Source organism: Falco punctatus (genome assembly GCF_963210335.1).
Source record: "Falco punctatus genome assembly, chromosome: 3".
Lineage (NCBI taxonomy): Eukaryota > Metazoa > Chordata > Aves > Falconiformes > Falconidae > Falco > Falco punctatus.
This window is the reverse complement of record NC_137582.1, coordinates 13830005-13852486: the sequence shown is the minus strand read 5'-3', so window position 1 is coordinate 13852486 and position 22482 is coordinate 13830005. Positions and strand designations below refer to the sequence as shown.

At 65.8% G+C, this 22482-nt stretch overlaps 3 protein-coding genes across 6 annotated transcripts in view; 1 reads left to right on the top strand and 2 right to left on the bottom strand.

Annotated features, from left to right (window-relative positions):
- LOC308060324 (TBC1 domain family member 20-like) overlaps positions 1-4225 on the top strand; it is a 4773-nt gene extending 548 nt beyond the window's left edge. Inside the window, exons 2-8 of one of the 3 annotated variants that reach the window (XM_080378887.1) lie at positions 927-1114; positions 1440-1520; positions 2084-2270; positions 3195-3296; positions 3395-3536; positions 3625-3797; positions 3886-4225. In XM_080378887.1, the coding sequence (XP_080235013.1) occupies positions 2086-2270; positions 3195-3296; positions 3395-3536; positions 3625-3797; positions 3886-4132 (849 nt within the window). In that variant the 5' untranslated portion in view covers positions 927-1114; positions 1440-1520; positions 2084-2085 and the 3' untranslated portion in view covers positions 4133-4225. Of the gene's footprint in view, positions 1-211; positions 1115-1439; positions 1521-2083; positions 2271-3194; positions 3297-3394; positions 3537-3624; positions 3798-3885 lie in introns of those variants that run through there. The other 2 variants (XM_080378888.1, XM_080378886.1) reach the window with 2 other exon arrangements.
- Positions 4226-4555: 330 nt separating this feature from the next.
- LOC308060326 (cytochrome P450 11B, mitochondrial-like) lies at positions 4556-13726 on the bottom strand. Its single transcript, XM_080378891.1, has 8 exons — positions 9370-13726; positions 8711-8866; positions 7810-8009; positions 7225-7428; positions 6690-6844; positions 6018-6202; positions 5474-5552; positions 4556-5134 (listed from the first exon to the last, which is right to left on the bottom strand). The coding sequence occupies exons 1-8, from the start codon at positions 9993-9995 to the stop codon at positions 4871-4873; spliced, it is 1869 nt and encodes a 622-aa protein (XP_080235017.1). The 5' UTR covers positions 9996-13726; the 3' UTR covers positions 4556-4870.
- Positions 13727-13769: 43 nt separating this feature from the next.
- Positions 13770-21618, bottom strand: SCRT1 (scratch family transcriptional repressor 1). Of its 2 annotated transcripts, none has more exons than XM_080378889.1 (2): positions 17820-21618; positions 13770-16346 (listed from the first exon to the last, which is right to left on the bottom strand). In XM_080378889.1, exons 1-2 carry the CDS (start codon positions 17929-17931, stop codon positions 15619-15621), a joined length of 840 nt encoding a protein of 279 aa, XP_080235015.1. In that variant the 5' UTR covers positions 17932-21618; the 3' UTR covers positions 13770-15618. The 2 variants fall into 2 exon arrangements, with proteins under 2 accessions (XP_080235015.1, XP_080235016.1); XM_080378890.1 differs by having other exon boundaries at positions 13770-16343.
- Between the last annotated feature and the right edge of the window lie 864 nt (positions 21619-22482).

Genomic DNA, 22482 nt, shown 5'->3' with positions numbered 1-22482 from the left:
GGGGGTGAGGGGGGGGGCGTGTGTGGGGTGCAGGGAGGATATGGGGGGACGTTGAGGCAGTGTGCAATGAGGGGCTGGTGGGGGGTGGGTGGGCTGCAGTGGGGGTGGGAGGGTGCGGGGAGGACATGGGGTGCAGGTGTCAGGGGGACCTGGGGGGGAGTGGGGGGGGGGGTCAGGGGGATGCATGGTCCTGGCAAAGCTCGTGCCGTGCCATGTATTCCATGCTGTGCTGTGCCATGCCATGCGTGCTGTGCCATGTGCGCTGTGCCATGCCATACCATGTGAGCCATGCTGTGCCATGTACGCCATTCTGTGCCATGTGCGCTGTGCCGTGCCATCTGTGCTATGCTGTGCCATGTATGCTGTGCTGTGCCATGCCACACCAACCATGCCATGCCACACCAACCATGCTGTGCTCTGTCATGCCACACCGTGCTGTGCCATGCCATGCAGGCCATCACAGTGCCATGCTATGCCATACTGTGCCATCTATGCCATGCTGGCCATGCCGTACTGGGCCCCATGGGCCGTTGTCATGCCATGCTGTGCCACACTGGCCATTGCTGTGCTGTGCCATGCCAACCGTGCCATGCCATGTAGGGTATGCCATGCTTTGCCATGTCATACCAGTAATGCCATGCTGTGCCACGCCATGCCATACCAACCACGTGCTGTGCCAGCTGATCACCTGGGCCATTACAGTGCCATGCTGTGCCGTGCCAACCATGCCGTGCCGTGCTATGCCATGCCAATGACGCCATGCGATGCCATGCCGTGCTATGCCGTGCCAATGACACCATGCTATGCCGTGCCAATGATGCCTTGCGATGCCGTGCTGCGCTGTGCTGTGCCGTGCCAAGCGTGCCGTGCCATGCCCATGGCACCAGGTGATGCGGTGCCAAGGGTGCCCATCCCTTGCCTGTCAGCAGTGGGGCGCGGCGGGCGGTGGGCGCAGCAGCGGGTGCAGGTGCTGCAGGCGCTGCGCAGTGACCGGTGGGGCTGGAGGGGCTGCGGGCGGCCGCCCGGGGTGAGGGGGGGCTCTGCCCCGAGCTGCGCCCCCAGGTCTGGCCCCGGCTGCTCAGCGTCGACCCCTGTAACCTGCCCCCCCGGCCAGGTACGAGCTGGGGTCGCCGGGGGGGGGTGGGAGGGAGGCATGGGGTTTCCTTACACCCCCTTCCTGGCCAGCCTTGGCCCGGTGCAACAGGCTGGCACCCCCCCATTCCCTCCCTCCCCATCTACCCTCTCCCTTCCCCCCATTCCCCCCCATTCCCACACCTCCAATTGCCCCTCCCATTTAATTCCCCCATTCCCAACATTCCCCAACCAACATTCCCCCCATTTCTACTCCTACCCCTCCATCCCAGCCCCCCTCAGCTGCCTGACACAGCCCCTGGGGGACGTGACCCCTCACACACACCCCTCCCCGGTACCCCCCGCAGCCCCTCCCGCCCTCCAGGACCACCGGGACCGGAGCCAAGTGCTGCTGGATGTGGCTCGCTCAGCCCCCCGCTTCCCCCCGGGTGAGTGCGGTCCCCCCCGGGTCTGGGGGGGTCAGTACCTGGGCTGGGGGGCTGTGCCTGGGCGGGGGGTTGGGAATGCCTGGGGGGAACGGGGGTGGGGGAGGGAATGCCTGGGCTGGGGGAACTGTACCGGGGGGGGGGGGGGGGGGGGGGGGGCGGGACGGGACGAGACCCAGGGGGCTGTGGCCGGGCTGGGGGGCTGGGAACGCCTGGGGGCGCTCTGGACCTGGCTATGGGTGGCTCATTTGGGTATGGGGGTGCTCACTGCCTGGGCGGGGGGGGCTCTACCTGGTATGGGGGTCGGCCAGGGGGCTGTGCCATGTGTTGGGGGGCTGTGCTGGGGCGGGGGTGGGGGCTGCGCCGGGGTAGGGCACTACTGCAGGGGCTGTGTGTGGGGGCACACTGGGCTGGGATGCTGGCGGGGGCGGTCCCCATGCTGGGCTGGGATACTGGGGGGGTCCCCACAGTGGGATGGGATGCTGGGGGGGGATCCCCAAAGCGGGGTGGGATTCTGGGGGGGGCCCACTCCCGGGGGTTTCCATATCCAGCGGGTGCCCCCCCAGGCATGCCAGCAGAGCAGCGGCAGGTGCTGCAGGAGCAGCTGGCGGGCCTGATCCTGCACGTCCTGCGCGCCCACCCCCAGCTGCACTACTACCAGGGCTACCACGATGTGGCCCTCACCCTGCTGCTGGTGCTGGGCCAACGCCGCGCTGCCCCGCTGCTGGAGCAGCTGTCCACACACCATCTCCGGTAACCCTGGCACCCCCAGCCCACCCACTGTCCCCCCAGTGTCCCCGCAGGACCCCCAACCTACCCTGGGTCTCCCCGGTGTCTCCCCGGGACCCCCAGCCCACCCTGCTGCTGGAGCAGCTCTCCACGCACCACCTCTGGTACCCCCAGCCACCCCCAGCCCACCACTGTCCCCCCAGTGTCCCCCTGGAATCCCCAACCCACCCTGGGACCCTCCCCGGGACCCCCAGCCTGCCCCGCTGCTGGAGCAGCTCTCCACACACTACCTGCAGTAACCACTGCACCTCTGGGACACCCCCTCCCGCACCCGCCAGTGTCCTCCAGGACCCTCAGCACACCCCAAAGTCCCCTTGGGACCCCCAGCCCACCTTGATGTGCCCTCAGGACCCCCACCCATCCTGGTGTCCCCTTGGGATCCCCAGCCCATGCTGGCATCCCCCCAGGACCTCCCACCCACCTCAACAAGCCACTGGGACCCCCCAGCCTGTGTCGGTATCCCACCAGAACCCCCCGCTCTGGTATCCCCAGGACCCACACCCACACCAGTGTCCCCTCAGGACACCCCACCCACCCCAGCATCCCCCCCAGGACCCCCCGCCTGCCTTGGCATCCCCCCCCAAGACCCCCAGCCTGTGCCAGTATCCCCCCAGGACCCCCCCAGTTTGGTGTCCCCCTGAGACCCCCCATGCATCCTGGTGTCCCCCCAGGACCCCCACTCATCCAAGTGTCTCCCCAGGAGCCCCCACCTGCCCTGGCATTACCTCAGGACACCCCAGCTGCCCCAGCATCCCCCTGGGACACCCAGACCTGCCCCAGTGTCCCCCCAGGGTGCTGGGGTTGAGGCCACCAGCCTGCCAGGGGTGCCAGCGGGTGTACCACCAGGGAGTACCAGGGAGTACCACCACCCTGTGTGTCCCCCGCCAGGGACTTCATGGACCCCACGATGGACAGCACCAAGCACATCCTCAACTACCTCATGCCACTGCTGCAGCGGGAGAGCCCCCGGCTCCATGACTTCATGCAAAGGTACAGGATTGGGGAGGGGGGGGATGGGGACATGGGGGGGTCCCCCCCTGCCCTGCCATGCCCACTGGCCCCTCACCGCCCCGCCTGGCCACTGGCAGAGCGGAGGTGGGCACCATCTTCGCCCTGAGCTGGCTTATCACCTGGTACGGGCATGTCCTCACCGACTTCCATCACACCCTCCGGCTCTACGACTTCTTCCTCGCCTCCCACCCCCTCATGCCCGTCTACTTCGCTGCCGCGGTAGGTGTGATGCACAGGGACCCCACCCCACCCAGCCCCCCTCCCAGCACCTGGTTGGGGTCCCTAAGGTGATGGGTGCCCTCGGTAGGTGGTCCTGCACCGTGAGGAGGAGGTGCTGGGTGCCCCCTGCGACATGCCCAGCCTCCACCAGCTCCTCTCCCGCATCCCTCCGGATTTGCCCTACGAGCGCCTGGTCCTGCGGGCGCAGGAGCTTTTCCAGCGTCACCCGCACGCCTGCCTGGCCCGGCAGCACCACAAGAGGTAAGGGGGGGAAGGTGCCGGGTGCTGGTGGGACACCCCCCGGCAAATCCCCAGGTTGAACCAGTGCGTCCCCCTCTCCCCACCGCAGCATCGCCATCCAGTCCTTCAGCGCCTTCCAGCGTGCTGCATCCTGCCAGCGCCCCGATGCTGTCCTGCGCCGGCAGCGCCAGGAGCCGGCCGGGGACGCCGCCGTGACCCCTCTGCCTGCTATCGGTCACAACCCACTGGTGAAGGTGGCTGTCTGGGGGCTGTCGGCCACGCTGGGGGCTGTGGCACTGGCCGTCACTCACACTGCGCTCGACTGGGGGCCCGAGTTCCTGCTCCGGCTCTTCTAGACCCCCCCGGGGATGTCACCAGCTCAGGGTCCCCAGCCAGCACTGAGCTCCCCTGCCCCACAGGGGCTTTCAATAAAAACTCTTTTTGAGGCATATCTGTGCAACCCCCTCCGTTTTTGGCCCCTGTCCCATCCCACTACTGTTTGGGGGACCCTGTCCCACCTGTTCCCCACTGATGGAGCCAGCACAGTGCCTGAAAGAAGACTTTATTGCAGGTCTGGGGTCTCCTGTCTGCTCTGCTCCCCTGGGGCAGCTCATTTGCATGTGATTTGCATGCCATCTCCCACCACGCTTCAGGGACCATGGGGTCCTGCCCCACAGCCCCATCCCCACAGCTCTTCCCACTGTGTTCCCTGCATGGGGGGACACTGGGGGGGGTGCTGGGGTTGAGGGCTCAGTCGAGGGTCCGGAAGGTGAGCAGGGGCGACTTCTCGGGTATGAGGATGAAGCGGAAGACAGTGCGGATATCCTCAGTGGACACTGCCTCGATGGTGAAGTTGTGCAAGACCTGGTGGGAACCAAGACTTTGGGTCAAGCCAAGACATTGGGTCAAGCCAAGATGTTGAGTCAAGACAAGATGTTGGGTCAAGATAAGACACCGAGTCAAGCCAAGATGTCATTGGGTCAAGCCAAGGTGCTGGGTCAAGACAAGATTTTGGGTCGAGCCAAGATGTCATTGGGTCAAGACAAGACGTTGGGTCAAGCCGAGACATTGTTGGGTCAAGCCCAGACATTGGGTCAACCCAACCCAACCACAGGGCACCCCGGCACCCCCAGCCACGGGGTGGGTGCATGCTGGTCACCACTCACGTGTATGAGGAAAAGCATCATCTCAGCCTCAGCGAGGCGGCGGCCGATGCACTGGCGGGCACCGAAGCCGAAGGCCAACGCCTTGAAGCTGGAGGCGTCCTTGCTGAGCCAGCGGGAGGGGTCGTAGCGCTCAGGGTTGGGGAAGACGGCTGGGCTGCGACCCATGGAGTACAGGGCCACCTGGCATAACGTCTGCGGCGGGGGGCTCAGTGCCAGATCACTATGAACCCCCCCTGTGCCCCCAGTATCCCCCAGTGCCCCCCAGTCACTGTCCAGTCCCCACCCTCCCAGTTCTCCCAGTATCCAGCCTCTCAGTGCCCCCCAGTCCCACTCCAGTCGCCGGCGCACTCAACCCCCGTGCCACCAGAACCGCCCCCCCAGTCCCCAGCCCCCAAGTGCCCCCATCTCCATCCCCCTAGTATCTCCCAGTGCTCCCCAGTGACCCACAGATCCCCCCCAGTACCCCCAGTGCCCCAGTACCCAGCCTCCCAGCGCCCCCCGTCCCCCCCGCACCCCCTGCCCCACGCTCACCCCTGCTGGCACACGGTAGTTGTGGAGCACCACGTCCTTGGCCGGGTAGCGCTGCACCGTGATGCCCACCGGGTACAGCCTGTGGGGGGGATTGGTGGGGTCCCCAAGGGGTGACACACACATCTCCAGGCAGCCCCAGGAACCCCAGTGCCCCCTGTAACCCACAGCCGGGGTGGCAGACCCACGACCCAGCACCCCCCAGCCCCCCAGTGCCCCCCAGCCCCTCAGTGCCCCCCCGTCCCCAGCAACCCCCAGTCCCCCCAGTGCTCCCCAGTGCCACCAAGTCCCCCTCCAGTCCTCAGACCCCCAGTATCCCCCAGTGCCCCCACCATGACCCACAGTTCCCTCCCAGTCTTCAATCACCAGTCCCCAGCCCCCGCCTCAGTCCTCCCAAGTCCCCATCCCCCCCAGTATCCCCCAGTGCCCCTGTGACCCCCAGTCCCACCCAGTCCCCATCCTGCCACTTCCCCCCAGTTCCTCCCAGTGCCCCCAGTTCCCGGGCTCCCCAGTTCCCCCCAGCACCCCCAGTGCCCCCCGGACCCACCGCAGGGTCTCCTTGATGGCGGCGCGCAGCAGCGGGAGCCCGGCCAGGAGCGCGGGCAGATGCTGGGCCCCCCCCGGGGCCCCCCCTGGGGCTCCCCCCGCCGCCCGCAGCTCTGCCCGCAGCGCCTGCTGCACCCCCGGGTTCCGGCCCAGCTCGAACAGCGTCAGCAGCAGTGGCGTCGCCGTCTGGGGGGGCACTCACTGAGACCCCCGGGACCCCCCTGAGACCCCCCCGGGACACCCACTGAGCCCCCTCAGGACACAGCCGGGACACTCCACTGACACCCCCCGGGTCCCCTCTAAGCCCCTGGGACCCCCCCGAGCCCCCCGGGACCCCCCCGCTGACAGCCCCTGGATCCCCTCTGAGCCCCCAAAACCCCCCATCAGAGCCCTGCTCTGACTCCCCCGGCACCTCCCCACTCACCCATCAGGCCCCCCTGACTGACACCCCGGGACCTCCACCCTGCCCCATGCCTCCCACCCTGACCCTCCCATGCTCCCCCTCTCACTGACCCCCCTGTGCCCCCCCCACCCCCCCACCCCCAGGACTCCCCCCACTGACCCTCCCGTACCCTCCCCAGCCCCCCACCCCCCAGGACTCCCCCCAGGTGACCCCTTATCCCCAGATCAGGAGCACCCCCAGCCCCCCCGTCACACCCCCCTCGGCACCCACGGTGTCTACGCCGCCAGCGGTGAACTCGGTGACATTGGCCTTGATGGAGTCGAGGGGCAGCTGGCCCTGCAGCAGCAGCTCGGCCATGATCCCCCCGTACCCCCCCGGCCCCCCCTGACAGAACTCCCGGTAGATGCGCTGGATGTTCTCGTCAGCTGTCAGGGAGAGGGGGCACCACCTTCAGCAGAGGGGGGCACCCAGACCCCCACCCTGCTCCTGCACCCATTGTACATGAAGTCTTGCAGTGGGGGCACCCCAGTAGCCCCCCTCAACGTGTGTGGGGTCCTGCAGGGTGGGGGGAACCCAGGTAACCCCCCACACACTCCTGTACCCACCATGCCTGGGGAGCCGGGCGGGGGGGGCAAGAGATAGGGGCCTTCAGGGTGGGGGGTCCCACAGGGTAAGGGAGTACTGCGGGGCGGGGGTCCCCCAGAGAGGGGCAGTGCTGCAGAGTGGAGGGGTGTCCCTGCAGAGTAGGGTGTTCCCGCAGGGTGGGAGTTTCCTCGGGAGGGGTGAGGGCCCCCCCGGCACCCACCGTGCTGGAAGATGGTGTCCCAGGCCTGCAGGTGCTCCTGCCAGAGGCGGGGGTGCAGGCAGCGCAGCAGCAGCGGGGGCACGAAGAGCAGTGGCAGGGTGGTCCGCAGCATCGTCTCCAGAGCCCCCAGGAAGCGTTGGGCCCCTCCTGCCGCCTCCCCCCCCAGCAGACCCAGCCGCTCCCCGTACAGCGCGTAGGTGCTGGCTGCGCCCAAAGTGGGGGACACCTACTCAGCACCCCAGTTTCTGGGTTGGGGGTCCCCCTTGGCACCCCATCCCCTGGGTGGGGATCCCCATTATCAACCACACCCCTCAGTCCCTGGGTCCTGAGTGGGAGGTCCTGGGTGGGGGTCCCACTGTAACCCCCCGCCCTGTCCTGTTGCATGCCCCACTCAGCCCCTGGGGTCCTGGGTGTGAGGTCCCCATGTCTCCCCCCTCATCCCCTGGGATCCCCACTATCATCACCCCACCCCACCCCTTGGGCCCGGGGTGGGTGTGTCCCCCCAGTTCCACACCATCCCCTGGCATCCCAGGTCGGGGGTCCTGGGTGAGGGTCCCCCTGCCCACCCCCCTCCCCCCCACGCACCCTCCAGGGTGAAGCGGAAGAGGAGGGGGTGGATGTCGAGGGTGAGGGCACGCCCGGGGCTCTCCTGCACGCGGTGCCGCATGGCGGTGGCAAAGTCACGGGCAACGGCATCAAGGAGCGGCAGGAACTTCTGGGTGCCAGCTGGGCTCAGCACCTCCCGGTTCAGCGCCAGCCGGTCCGAGCGCCAGGCCTGCCCATTCCTGTCCACGGCTGGGGTCAGGCAGCCTGCTCACACTGCCCACGCTGCCTGCCCTACCTGCGCCGCCTGCACTGGCTGCCCCGCTGCCCTGCACTGCCTTGCCTGCCCTGCCTGTGTTGCCCTGCCTGCCCTGCCTATGCACCTGCGCTGTCTGCACTGCCTATGATGCCTGCACCACCTGCCCTGGTTGTGCTGCCTGCACCGCTTGCACTGCCTGTGCTGCATGCATTGCCTGTGCTGACCTGTCTGCTCTGCCTTTGCTGCCTGCACTGCTTGCACTGCCTGCCCAGCCTTTGCTGCCTGCACTGCCTATGCTGTCTGCGCTGCCTGCGCTGCTTGCGTTGCCTGTGCTGCCTGTAGTCTGTCCTGCCTGCACTGCCTGCACTGCTTGCCCTGCCTTTGCTGCTTGAGGTGCGTGTGCTTCCTGCACTACCTGTGGTGCCTGCCCTGCATATGTTGCCTGTGCTGCCTGTGCTGCCTGTGCTGCCTGTACTGCCTACGCTACCGCAAGGCCCTGGCATGCCCCAGGGCACCCACCTGCACCCCACGGTGCATCCCAGCCATGCCCACCCCTACACCCCAGCTCTGCCCATCATGTGCCCCCATCCTTCCCCCCAGCTTGTCCCACGCTGCGCTCCTCCCCAGCCCAGAGTGCCTCCCCTGCCCCCTCCCAGGGTGCCCCCCCGACCCACTGACACTCACAGCAGGAAGACGCCACACTTGTGGTTGCGCAGGCGGCGGTGGGCGCTCCAGGCCTCGATGCCCATCCGCCGTGGGAAGAGCCCCTCTGCCCAGAAGAGCTGGGCCGCGTCCCGTGGGAGCAGCACATTGACGCAGTCATAGGTGCCCACCCGCTCCCTGCCAGGGCACCTGCATCAGCTGGGACCACCCACCCCGGGGGGGGGATGCCCCCCGGGGGTCCCCAGGATGGGACAAGGTCAATGAGGAGCACCCAGCCAAGGGGTTCTGTCAACATGGGGAGTGCTGGGACACTCTGGGATGGGACCGGGTCAACAGGGACCACCCAACTGAGGGGGTCCTGGCACCCTGGAGTGATGTGACATCTCAGAATGGGACTGTGTCAACAAAGGCCACCCAGCCAAGGGGCTGTGTCAGCTTGAGGGTGCAGGGAACACCCTGAGATGGGATGGGGTCAATTGGGATCACCCACCTGAGGGGTCCTGTCAACCTGGGGGTGCTGGGACACTCCAGCATGGGACAGGCTCAACTGGGACCACCCAACTAAGGGGTCTTGCCAACCTGGAGGTGCTGGGACACCCTGAGATGGGATGGGGTCAAGAGGGACCACCCAACCGAGGCACCCTGGCACCCTGGGGTGCTGGGATGGGGGAACCCCCTACCTGTAGATGGGCCCCAGGCGCTGGAAGCTGCCCTCCATGTGGTAGTGGAAGTCCTGGAAGCCATCGCTGCGCCAGGCGCGGTAGAGGTTGAGCCACTGGTTGCGGCCATCACGGGGAATGGCCTCATAGGGTTGCACGGCCCTGGGGACCCCCCCAGCCCCCCCTGAGCACAGTGCCCGCTGGCCCCCCTGGCCCCACAGCCAGCTCCGGGCTCTCATCCTCCTGTGCCTGGATCCAGCCCCACGCCGCTGCCGCCTCCCCCTTATATCCCCAAGGCCAAGGTCGTCCCCGACGTGGTGGGGGCCCCCCTGACGCTCGCCCCTGGATGACGTGTGGGGCTTGTGGATCCCCCCGAGCCACAGAGGACCCCCTGAGTGCCCCTTGCTGAGCTGTGCACCCATCCCTTCACAGCCTGATCCAGCCCCACAGCACCCAGCCCCACAGCACGCTGCAGCACCCAGCCCCACACATGCAGCCCCACAGCACCCAGCCCTACAGTGCCCAGCCCCACACATCCAGTGGTGCAGCACCCCACAGCACCCACCCCCACAGCACCCCACAGCACCCAACCCCACATATCCTGACGCAGCACCCCACAGTGCTCCACAGCACCCAGCCCCACACATCCAGCCCTAGCACCCCACAGCACCCAGCCCTACAGCCCCTGACTCCAGTACCCCACAAGGACAGGGTGGGTGCTGATATGGGGCAGCCCCATGGAGGGCTTGGGAGGTGTCAGCACTCCCCTCCCATCCTGTGCTCAGCGGCCATGCTGGGGCTAAAAATATCCGCGGGGGCAGCGGGGGCAAGGTCCTGCTGCTATTTGTGGGGCGGCACGGCCATGACGGGGGGCCAGGGAGGGGGGACCCCGGGGGGGGCACCCCTGCCCACGGTGTGAGGCGCCCCGTGGTGAGGATGTGGGAGAGGCTGTAGGCATCGGCTGTGGGGCTGGCCATGGGGTTGGGGTGGTCCCAGGACAGGTGCCTCATGGGATGTGGAGTGTGGGGCAAGGGCTGCATTGGTACGGGGTTCATACAGCCCCACACCCTGCCCCCCCATGCTGCACCCCAGCCCCACACCTGCACCCCAGCCCTACACCTGCACCCCTATCCTTCACCCCAGTCCTGCACCCTGCACCCCACAATCCTGCCCCCCACCCAGCATCCCACACCCTGCATCCTGGCCCCAAAGCCCAGCCCCACATCCCAGCACCCCACATGCCAGCCCCCACCAGCCCTCATCTTCCTGTCCTTGTCCTTCCCCTCCAGCCCTCGCCTGCTGGTCTCTGTCCTCTGGCCTTCCTCTTCCCTCAACTGGGAGGACCTCCTCTTCAGGTCCTCATCCTCCTCATCCTCAGGCCTTCATCCTCTGGTCCTCATCCTTGGATCCTCCACCTTCTGACATCTTTGCCCTTATTTGTGGGTCCTCATCCTCCAGTCCCCATCACCTTCCTCCTCATCCTCCGATCCTCAACACCCTTCTCATCCTCTGGTCTTCATCCTTTGGTCTTAATCCTCAGTTCTTCGTCCTATATTCCTCACCCTTATCCTCTGGTCTTTGTCCTCTGGTCATCATCATCTCCAGATCCTCATCCTCTGGTCCTCAACACCCTCATCCTCTGGTCTTCATCCTCATCCTCCTGTCCTTGTCCTCTAGTCATCATCACCCTCATTGTCATCTCCAGATCCTCATCCTATAGTCTTCATCCTCTGATCTTCATCCTCATCCTCATGTCCTTGTCCTCCAGTCTTCATCTCCCTCTTCATCCTCAGGTCCCCATCCTCTTGTCTTCATCACCCTCATCATCATCTCCAGATCCTTGTCATCTGGTCCTTGTCCCTCCACCTCACCCTCATCCTCAGATGCTTGTCCTCTGGTCCTCAACACCCTCCTCATCCTCAGGTCCTTGTCCCCCATGCCCCAGCCTCATCCTTTGGTCTTTGTCCTCTGGGCCTTACCCTTGTCCTCCTGTCCTCATCCTTACCCCAGCCCCATGGCCCCAGACATCTCCCTCCAGCCTCGTGCTCTGACCCTCACCCATGGGTCATCTTCCTCATCCCTGGCCTCTGCTCCTTGTCCCCATCCCCATGTCCCCCCCTCCCCGTCCCCACAGCTGCATCATGGACTGGCCTTCCCCAGCAACCCACCCAGCCCTGCAACCCACAGCACCCTGACCCCATCACCCAGTCCCCACCCCCTCCCCAGCCCCTCAACTCCCCACCCATCACCCCACACCACAAGGGCAGCCAAAGGTGGTGGTGGTGGGAGAATCCTTTGTGTGTGGGATCTGTGGACCAGGGTGTCCCGTGGGGCCAGAGTGTTCCATGGGGCCAGGTGTTCCCCTGGGGTGGGGGATCCCATGGGATCTGTGGGTCCCCATTGGGTGGGGGATCTGTGGGGCAAAGGGATCCATGAGGCAGGGGAGTTCCCAGGGGATCTGTGGGGCTCTGTGGGATCTGTGGCGTTGGGGAAGTCCCATGGCATGGGGGTCCCATGGGGCGGGAGGATCCCATGGGCCTTGTGGGTCACCGTGGGGCGGCACAGAAGGAGAGAGACAGACCTGGGTGCAGGTTTTCCCTTTTTTTTTTTATTGTGAAGTGCGGAGCGGCCGGTGCCTTTTGTGCTTTTTCCTGGAACATCGTTCAAATCCTCAAAAAATTCCCCGGGAAAAGTCGCGGGGAAGGCGGTGGGGTCTTTACAGCTCGTAAAAAGTCGTGGAAATCTCCACACGTATGTACAAGGCTGCTCCAGCGCCGGCCCCGAGTACAAAACAGAGGTCGAAGCTCTACGGTCCTGCTACCTGAATTTGGGGGGTTTGGGGAGGGGGGATGGGGAGGCCGGGACCCCTCCTGCTGCTGCTGTCACCCCGGCCGGGTGGCGGGATCCCGCTGCCAGGCCTGCCCGCCGCGGGGTGGGTGCCCACCGGCCTGGGACGGGGCGACAGCAGCGGCAGCGGCAGGGCCCGGGGGGTGCTAAGGGTGAGGAGGGGTGTGAGGGTGGGGCCCGCGGCGGGGCCGGGGGTGCGGTGGGTGCTGTGGTTGCGGTGCGTGTGGCATGTGTGGTGCCAGTGGTGTGTGCAGTCTCTGCAGTGTCTGCAGCGTGTGCAGCGCATGCAGTGTTTGCAGTGTCTGCAGTGTCTGCAACATGTGCAGTGGGTGCAGCGCATGCAGTAGTTGCAGCGTCTGCAGTGTGTGCAGTACACGTGGTATATGCAGTGTGTGTGGTGTGTGCAGCATCTGCAGTGTGTGCGGTGCATGCAGTATTTGCAGTGTGTGCAGGATCTGCAGTGTTTGCAGCATGTGTGCTGTTTGCAGTTTGCAGTATTTGCAGAGTGCACGGTGTCTGCCCTGTGTGCAGCGTTAGCAGTGTGTGCAGTGTTTGCAGTGTTTACAGTATGTGCAGTGTTTGCAGCGCCTGCGGTGCACGCAGTATTTGCAATGTGTGCAGCAGTGTTTGCAGCATGCGCAGTGTCTGCACTGTTTGCAGCTCGCAGCATTTGCCATGCGCACAGTGTTCGCCCTGTGTGCAGTGTCTGCAGCGTGTGCAGCATCTGCAGCATGTGCAGTGTTTGCGGTGCATGCAGCATTTGCAGCATGTGCAGCACTTATAGTATTTGCAGTGTGCACAGTGTGTGCAGCACCTGCAGTAATTGCAGCGTTTGCAGCATGCGCAGTGTGTGCAGAGCGTGTGGTGTGTGTGGCGTGCGCAGCATTTGCAGCGTGTTTGCAGGGGCAAGTGTCACAGGCGTGCTGCCCTCACGGGGCATGCAGCGAGCGTGCGTAGTGTGCATCGCATGTGTGCTGGGCATGCATTACATATGCCGCATGACCGCAGCGCACTGGCCGTAGTTCCCACGCAACACCCACGCCACGCGCCGGCTGGACGCGCTGCATGCACACACATGTGCCCAGAGCGCCTGCAATGCTCGCACACGTGGCGCCCACCAAGCCGGCAGCCTGCATGCTGCATGCGTGCACGCGTGTGCGAGGCGTGTGCGAGTGCCGGCGGGTCCCGGGGAGGCGGCGAGGCCTAGGGGGGGGCAGGCGGGCAGTGCATATGGGGGGGGCTAGCGCTACTCTGGCATCATCCCTGATATTCGTCGCTATTAAGAATATTGGATTAAAATGTACCTGATTCCTCGTTAATACTATTTCTCTTAAAAATACCATGCACGACGTTAATTATTGCTCTATAGGTTCAGTACCGGACTCCTACGGAGAGATATTGCCCTCGGAGAGACTATCTACAGTTTGGCAAATCAAGAAATAGATCATTCGGCTCCAAAAGCGTCAAAAATTGGCATAGATTTAAATACTTGTGGGTTTTTTGTTTTTTTTTTGTTGTTTTTTTTTTTTTTGCATGCAGAGTCCCCGGGGGGGGGAGGGGGGGAGGGGAATGGGGGGGGGCGACTAGGGGCCCCTCCCCCTCCAGCCCCCTCCCCTCCCCCGCCTCCCTTCAGTCCCTCCCAAAAGTGACAAGACTTTGGCATCGTGGGGGGGGAGGAGGGGGATGGGGAGGGGGGGGAGGGGCCCGCGGGGGGGCCCGCTCCAAAACCGGGTGGGGGGGAGGAGAGGGGAGATGGAGCGGGGGGAGGGGCCCGGCGGGGCCGGGTTGTGCTCTCGGGGAAGGGCGCCCCCCGGCGGGGGAGGCGGGGCAGCCCCTCAGAAGGAGGAATCTAGGGGAGGGGGGCAGCCCCCGGGGAAAGAAGGGCGCCCCCCAGCGGGGAGAGTAGGGGCTCCCCCTCTCGAGTTAGGGGGGCCGAGGGATTTGGGAGAGTCCCCGGAGAGGGGAAGGGGCGCAGGGATGGGGGGACCCGGGGGTGAGACCGCCCGGGTGCCCGGAGGGGTACCCGTGCACAGACTAGGGGTACCCGGGGGGGGCAGTACCCTGCAAGGGGGGGTACCCAGGGGGGGTACCCGTGCAAGGATGGGGGTACCCGGGTGGGTCCCCTGCGAGTACGGGGGTACCTAGGGGGGTACCTGGGGTGGGGGTACCCTGCAAGTACGGGGGTCCCCGGGGGGGGTACCCGTGAGCAGGTAGGGGGTACCCGGAGTCAGGGTACCCGTGCAAGGTCGGTGTGCCCAGGGTGAGGGTGGCCATGCGGGGTGGGGGTGGGGGGGTGGTACCCGAAAGGGGGTATCCAGCAAAGTTGGGGTGCCCAGGGTGAGGGTAGCCATGCAGGGGGGTACGGGGGGGGTACCCTGCAAGGTTGGGGGTATCTGGGGCAAAGGAGGGGTGCCGGGGTACCCCCAGGCATCGCTGTGCCATGTGTTGGGGGGGGGAAGCTTATTGCCGGGGGTGGACACCCCTGCGAGGGAGGTGGGGCCACCCTGGTCTTGGAGTACAGCACACGGCTGGGGCACCCACGCAAGGGGGGGGGTGACCCCTGCGTTGGGGTACGGCACAAGGCCGGGGTACCCGTGCAAAGATGGGGGCATCACCCCTGTCTTGGGGTGCAGCCCAGAGCTGGGGGGGTCACCCCAATCTTGGAGTGCAGCCCAGAGCTAAAGCACCCATGCAAAGAAGGGGGGGGTGACCCCGGGGTGGGGTTAGGGTGCAGGGCTGGGGCACCCATGCAAAGGGGGGGGTCAACCTGATCTTGGGGTACGGCACATGGCCGGGGTACCCATGCAAAGGGGGGGCCCTGGATTGAGCTATGGCATGAGGCTGGGGTATCCGTGCATGGGAGGGGGGCCACCCTGACCTTGGGGTGCACCATAGGACCCAGGCACCCATGCAAGAAGGGGGGGTCACCCTAATCTTGGGGTGCACTACAAGGCTGGGGCACCCATGCAAGAAGGTGGGGTATCACCCTGATCTTGGGGTGCAGCGCAGAGCTGGGGCACCCATGCAAGGATGGGGGGGTGTCACCCTGATCTTGGGGTGCACTACAAGGCTGGGGCACCCATGCAAAAAGGAGAAGGGTCACCTGGCTGGGGCACCCATGCAAAGAAAGGGAGGGGGTATCACCCTGATCTCGGGATCCACCCCAGGATTGGGACACCCGTGCAAGGAAGGTGGGGGGTGTCCCTTTGATCTTGGGGTGCACCCCAAGCTGAGGGCACCCATGCAAGGCTGGGGGCGTCGGGGGGAGGGGTGTCACCCTGGGCATGCTCCCCGTGCCCGGGTGCAGCCAGCAGACCCAGGGCCACCCCAAGTACGCAGGGAGAGGTGGGTAGGGGGGGAGCTGCGTGCGAGCGCACCGATGGCAGGGAAGAAATTATTTTTGGGGGGTGGGTGGGCACCCCATCAGGCGTGGAGGGGGCTGAGGGGGGGTCCGGCTCCCTTGAAGCAGGCGGACTCATAGTGCTTGTTGAGATAGGACTTGAGGGCGAAGGTCTTGCTGCAGCGCTTGCACTTGAAGTGCTTGAAGGCGGAGTGGGTCTGCATGTGGGCGCGCAGGTTGGAGCGGTCGGCGAAGGCCTTGCCGCAGTGGGCGCAGCCGAAGGGTTTCTCCCCGGTGTGCGACCGCATGTGACCCTGCAGCAACCAGGGTCGGCTGAAGGCTTTCCCGCACACCTCGCATTTGTGTTTGAGGTCGTGGGTCAACAGATGCATGGCCATGGCTGGCATGGAGACATAGACCTTGCCGCAGGTGGGACATTTCTTGGCCATCTTGCTGTCCAGGCTGCGGTGGGTTTGTTTGTGCCGGCTGAGGTTGGAGGAGGTGGCATAGGTTTTGCCGCACTCCCCACAGGTATGGCGTTGCAGGTTCCGCGTCCCGCTCACCGCTTTACGCCGTGACCTCCCGTCGGTGATGAAGAAAGCATCGACGGCGTAGCCTTCGCTCACTGCCGCGTCGCCATTGATGTAACCCCCCGCCATTCCCGAGTGGGGGCTGTCGGGCGGCTCCGAGTCCCCCGCCCCGTAGTCCCCCCGGGTGCCGGGGTAGATGGCATCCGGCGACGGCACCTTGAGCGCAGCCTCGCCGTCCCCCTCGTACACCGACGGCGCCATGTACTCACTGATGTACCCTGCTGGTGGCGGTGGGGTGGGCAGGGGGAGCAGGCAGGAACGGGGCAGGGACAGAGAGGGGAGACCCATTCAGCGACACCCCAGCAGGCAGCCGTGGCACCCCGTGCCCCAGTACCACCTGCACCCCTGCCCCTACCCCTGCCTACCCCTCCTGACCTGCCTACCCCTGCTGTGGCCCTTTCCCTGCCTCCTGCCCTCACTCCTGCCTCTGCATTGCCCACCCCCGCCCCAGATGCCCCCCCTACCCCCAACCCTGCCTGCCTCCAGCCCTGCCTGCAGCCCCCAGCTCTGGCCCTCCCTCTGGCCCTGTCCCCTGCCCTGCCCACAGCCCCCTGACCCTGTCCCTTCTCCTGTCCCTGTCCCCGGGCCCGCCCACAGCCCCCTGACCCTGTCCCTACCCCAGTCACTGCTCCTGCCCCTGCCTGCAGTTCCCGGCCCTGTCCCTGCCTCCATTCCCGTCCCTTCCTGTGGCCCTCTGCCCTGTCCCTGTCCCTGCCTGCAGCCCCGTCCTTGCCCCTGTCCCTACCCTTGTCCCTGCCCGCAGCCCCTGTCCCTGCCCCGTCCCTGCCTGTGGTCCCTGCCTCCATCCCTCTCCTTGCCTGCAGCCCCCTGCCGCTGTCCCCATCCCTGCCCCTGTCCCTGCCCGCAGCCCCCTGCCGCTGTCCCTGTCCCTGCCCGCAGCCCCCGTCCCTGTCCCTTCCCTTGTCCCCATCCCTGCCCCTGCCTGCAGCCCCCAGCCTTGTCCCTGCCCTTGTCCCTGCCCGCAGCTCCTTCCTCATCCCTGCCTGTAGCCCCTGGCTCTGTCCCTTCCCTTGTCCCTGTCCCTGCCCGCAGCCCCCGGTCCCTGCTTCCATCCCGGTCCCTGCCTGCAGCCCTCTCTCTGTCCCTTCCCTTGTCCCTGTCCCCATCATCCCCGTCCCCATCCCTTGTCCTCGTTATCCCCATCCCTGTCCCCATCCCTTGTGCCCATCCTCATCCCCGTCCCCATCCTCATCCCTTGTCCCCTTGGCGGCCCCGTCCCCGCCCGCTGCTCCCGGCCCTGTTCAAGGTCAGCTGGGCGGGTCGGGCCGGACCGGGCCGGGCCCCTCTGCGGCGGTTCGGTGCCGGTTACGCAACGCGCCGCAGCCGCCGCCGCACCGGGCCCGGCCGGGGCCGCCCGCGGGGCCGCGCTCCGCACAAAGGCCGGGCCGAGCCGGGCGCTGCGGGGCCGCGGCCGCGGGGGGCTCCGTGCCGCCGCTTGCCCTTGAACTTGGCTCCGGCAGACAAAAGGCAGCGCCGGGGACGGGTCGGCCCGGCCGGGTCCGCGCGGCCCTGTTCGGCCCGGCTCAGTTCTGCTCTCGGTTCGGCCCGGTCCGGTTCGGCTCCGCTCGGCCCGGTGCGGCTCTGCCGGTCCCCGCTCGGCCCGGCCCGGCGCGGCGGGCGGCGCGGCGGAATGCGGTGGGCCCCGGTTCCCCCGCGGCGGCGGCGGTATTTACCCTTGTCGTGTAACCGGGAGCCGAAATCCGCCCGGGTCCTGCCGTACGGGGCGTCGAGGCCGGCGGGGAAGTCATCGATCTTCACCTTCTTCACCAGGAACGACCTGGGCATGGTTCCTCCCGGGGCCCGGGCCCGGCCCCGCCGCCACAAAGGGCCCCCCCCGGTGGGGGTTGGGGGGGGTGGGTGGCGGGGGGGCGGCGGGTGTTGAACCGAGCCTACGGCTTTGTGCGGCGGGCGCGGCCGCCCAGCTCCGGTCCGGAGCCGCCCGCAGCCACCGCCGCCGTCGCCGTCTCCGTCTCCGCGAGGCCGCGCCCGGCGGCGCCCGGAGCGCTGGGCACCGGCGCAGCCCCGCCGCGATGGGGCATGGACCGGCGGGGCGGGCGGCGGGGAGCTCCCGGGGCAGCGGGCGGGGGTGCGGGCGGGCGGGGAGGCGCAGCCCCGCGGCGGCGGCTCAGCACCGCGGACAGCTCCGGCTCCGCCGCGGCGGCTCAGCACCGCGGACAGCGCCCCGCGCCGCGCCGCTCAGCACCGCGGGCAGCGCCCGGCTGGCGCCGCGGGTTCAGCACCGCGGACAGCGCCCGGGGCCGCCGCGGGCCGGGGCCGCCGCTGCGATCGCGGCGCCGTGTGAGCGCGGCCCGGCCGGCACCGGCGCTTATAACGGGGGCGGCGGGGCCCGGCGGCGGGCACGGGCAGCGGGGGGCGGGCAGAGCCGGGGGGCGGCGCCTGCGGGGGGGAGGGACCCCCGCGGGGGGGAGGGGCCAGCGGGGAGCGGGGGGGCGGGGAATCCCAGGGGAGAGAGGGGAAATCCCGGGAAATCCCCGGGAATGCGGAGGGGAACAAGGTGGGGTGGGCATGGGAACCTGGAGAGAATGGAATGGGGATGGGATGGGAATGAGATTGGGATTGGGATGGGATGGGAACCTGAAGAGAAGGATTGGGATGGGAATAGAATGGGAAGGGATGGGATGGAATGGGATGGTGATTGGGATGGGATGGGATGGGATGGGATGGGATGGGATGGGATGGGATGGGATGGGATGGGGGTGTGAAGGATGGGATGAGGATGTGAATGACGGTATGGCTGTGGGATTGGATGGGAATGGGATGGCGATAAGACAGATGGGATGGGGATGGATGGGATGGGGATCATATGGGATCAATGGAGATGGAATGGGATGGATCAGGTTGGAAAGGGATAGGGTGGAGATGGGGATGGGGATGCTATAGAGATGGGGTGGGATGGGGATAGGTAATCGTGAATGGATGGAGATGAATGGGATGGCATGGGCATGGGTTGGAAAAAGGATGGAGATGGGGATGGCATGTGGTGGGATGGGATGGGAATGGGATGGGGATGGGATTGGAATGGAATGGGGATGGTATGGGATAGGATGGGGACGGGACAGGGATCTGGAGGGATTGGGGTGGGGTGGGGTGGGGACGGATTCGATGGGATGGGGAAGGGATGGGAATGAAGATAGATGGCGTGGGGATGGGGATGAGATGGTGATCTGCAGTGGATTGGATGGTGATGGGAGTGGATGAGGATGATGGGATGGGATGGAGAGTGGATAGGATGGGATGGAGATGGGATGGGGATGGGAACTGGACAAGGTTTGGGATGGGACTGGTGATGGGATGGTATCAAGGTGGGATGGGAATGTGATGATGATGGGATGGGATTGTATAAGTATGGGAATGGGATGGGATGGGGATGTGATGGGAATGGAGTGGGGATGGAGATAGGATGTAATTGGATGAGAATGAGAATGGGATGGGGTGCAATGGGGATGAAATGGAAATGGGGAGTGGATGGGGATGGGATTGGAATAGGATGGGATGGGAGTGAGATGGGATAGAGATAGGATGGGATAGGAATAGAGTTGCCATGGAGGTGGGGATAGAACAGCTTTGGAATGGGAATTATTAGGATGGGGTTAGGGTTGGGTTGGGATGGGATGCAAATGGGGGTGGGGATGGGATTGGATGGGGATGGGAACATGTATGGAATGGTGAAAGGATGGGATTGGATGAGGATAGGATGGGGTTGCAATGGGATGGGGATGGGTATAGGTTGTGGATGGGGATGGGTTTAAGATAGGGATGGGACAGGGCTGGAATGGGATGGAGTGGGATGGGATAGGATAGGAATAGGAACAGCATGGGGTGGGATGTGATAGGATGGGGATGGGGGCAGCATAGGGACTGGGTTGAATGTGATTGAAGAGGATGGGATTAGGATGAGGATGGCATAGGGATTGGATGTGATGGCACAAGATGGAGTGGGAATGGGATGTGATGAGGCTGGGAATTGGATGGGATGGATGTGATGGAGATGGGATATGATGGGATGGGGATAGGATGGGGATGGGATGAGGATGGGATGGAATAGGGATTTGATGGGGATGGACTTATGATGGGATAGGGATCAGGATGGGTTTGGGATGTGAATGGGATGGATATAGGGTGGGATGGGGTGGGGCTGGGGCGCACATGAGCATGCACAGTAGTGTGTGCGGGTAGGTGAACAGGAACAGGGGGGTGGGCGAGCGCAATCACCCAGCAGTGCTGGGTGTGAGCATGCTTGGGGGGGCATACATGTGTGTGCTGCCTGGGGTGGGATGTGCATGTGTACACATGGCGGGCATGAGCGTGCAGTGGGGCACATGACCGCACACAGGGGGCTGCCCCTGTTGTGGGCATCAGCGCTCATAGGCTGTGGGGCTGTGCAGGGCAGCGTGTGCACTCACCTGTACAAGGGGCGTGTGGCTGGGGGAGACCCCGGCTGGGGCCATTGCAGGCAGGGGCACACGTGTGCATGCAGACATGCGTGTGCACAGAAACCAACACACAGAGAAGGAGACACACACGTGTGCAACACGCGCATCATGGTTTCATCACATGTGTGGAGGCAGAGGTGGGCACACAGATGCACACACACCAACACATGCGTGTGCATGCAGACACAGGCATGCAGGCACATGTGTATGCATGAGAGACACACATGAGCATGCATAAGGGGACACATACACAGGTGCAAACATGCCTGCACATGCAACCACACACGCAGCCCCACACGCCGTACATGCAGCCACACATGTGCCTCCACATACACCCCCACGCAGGCACATGGCCACACACATGTGTGCGTGCACGCACATGCAGCCCAGGGCTGGGGGCAGGTGGGGGCTCAGGTGAGCCCTTCCCCCACCCGGAGGCTGCTGGCCCCTCCCCCATCTCCCTGACAATCGACAATCGTGCTGTGGGCAATTGCAGCACCTCATTAGCATCTCATTAGCATCTCATTAACTGTCCCGGCCAGGCGGGGGGTGATCCGTGGTGGGGTATGGGGTGCAAGGGGCATGAGGTGCTGGGGTTGGCCCCTTGGGAGCTGAGGTTGCCCTTCAGGCCAAGTGGTTGTCCCATGGGTGCTGAGGTTGCCCAACTGGGTGCTGAGGTTGCCTCTCCAAGCACTGAGGTTGCCCAAGTGAGTGCTGAGGTTGCCCCACTGGGCACTGATGATACCTGCCAGGCCCAGTGGCTGCCCCATGGGGTGCTGAGGTTGCCTCACAGATGCTGAGGTTGCCCACCAGGCCCAGTGGTTGTCGCATGGATGCTGAGGTTGCCTTATGGATGCTGAGGTTGTCCAACTGGGCACTGATGTTGCCTCTCCAAGCACTGAGGTTGCCCAACCAGATGCTAAGGTTGCCCCACTGGGCACTGATGATGCCCGCCAGGCCCAGTGGCTGCCCCATGGGGTGCTGTGGTTGCCTCTCCAAGCACTGAGGTTGCCTGACCGGTTGCCCTCCAGGCCATGTGGCTGTACCATGGGTGCTGACATAGCCCATGGGGGTGCTGAGGTTGCCCCTCGCGGACTAAACTTGCCCGGCTGGCTGCTGGGGTTGCCCGAGGGGGATGGGGTTGCCCCCCCAAGGGTTGACAGTGGTGTTTGGTTGGTGCTGAGGTTGCCCAGCCGGGTGCTGAGGTTGCCCCGCGGGGCACAGGGGTTGCCCGGGTGCAGCTCGGGGTGGGGGAGGTTGGGGGGGGAGGCTGGGGAGGGGGTGCCGGGGGCGGGGCTAATTAACATCTTAATGAGCGGGGCCCGGGTGGGGGCAGCAGCTGGGCCGGGCCCGTCTCATTACAGGGCGAGGGGGGGTGGGGGGCCCTCATTAAGGGTCATCAATATGCAAATGACGGCGGCTGCTGCCAGTGGGTGACAAATGGCCCCACGTGGCGCGACCCCACGTCCCCGGGGCCCCCTCCCCCCTCGAGGGGGGGAGGGGACACAACCCCCCTCCCCCCATGGGGGTCCCGCGGGGGGGAGGGTCCCCGGGACGCAGCTGGGGGGGGTGGGGAGCCCATCAGAGCACCCTGCCCCTCCCCCAGCCCTGCCCCCGCCCCCATGGGGCTGGGAGTGTTGGGGGGGTCGTGGGGGTGGGTCAGGAGCCACCATGGGGCTGGGGCATGCCGTGGGGCTGGCGGTCACCGTGGTGTGGGTGTGGGGCAGGGCGTGGGGTGCAGAGCCTTGCCATGGGGCAGGGTGTGGACACAGCGGGGGACACGGCACAAAGGGGGCACAGAGATGGGCCCGTCCTGCGCCCCACGGCTGGGGGGGGGGGGGCGGACCCCCGTGACCCCCCATGGCCCAGCCCCACAGCTGCC

Excerpts from the sequence above, each read along its gene's own strand:
- LOC308060326 (XM_080378891.1), bottom strand. The coding sequence starts at position 9,995 with ATGTGTGGGGCTGGGTGCTGTGGAGCACTGTGGGGTGCTGCGTCAGGA. Across the intron at positions 7,429-7,809 it reads CTTCCGCTTCACCCTGGAGG|CCAGCACCTACGCGCTGTAC; the intron begins GTGCGTGGGGGG and ends CTTTGGGCGCAG. Across the intron at positions 6,203-6,689 it reads CCGCTGGCGGCGTAGACACC|ACGGCGACGCCACTGCTGCT; the intron begins GTGGGTGCCGAG and ends GTGCCCCCCCAG.
- SCRT1 (XM_080378889.1), bottom strand. The coding sequence starts at position 17,931 with ATGCCCAGGTCGTTCCTGGTGAAGAAGGTGAAGATCGATGACTTCCCC. Across the intron at positions 16,347-17,819 it reads CTCCCGGTTACACGACAAGG|CAGGGTACATCAGTGAGTAC; the intron begins GTAAATACCGCC and ends CACCGCCACCAG.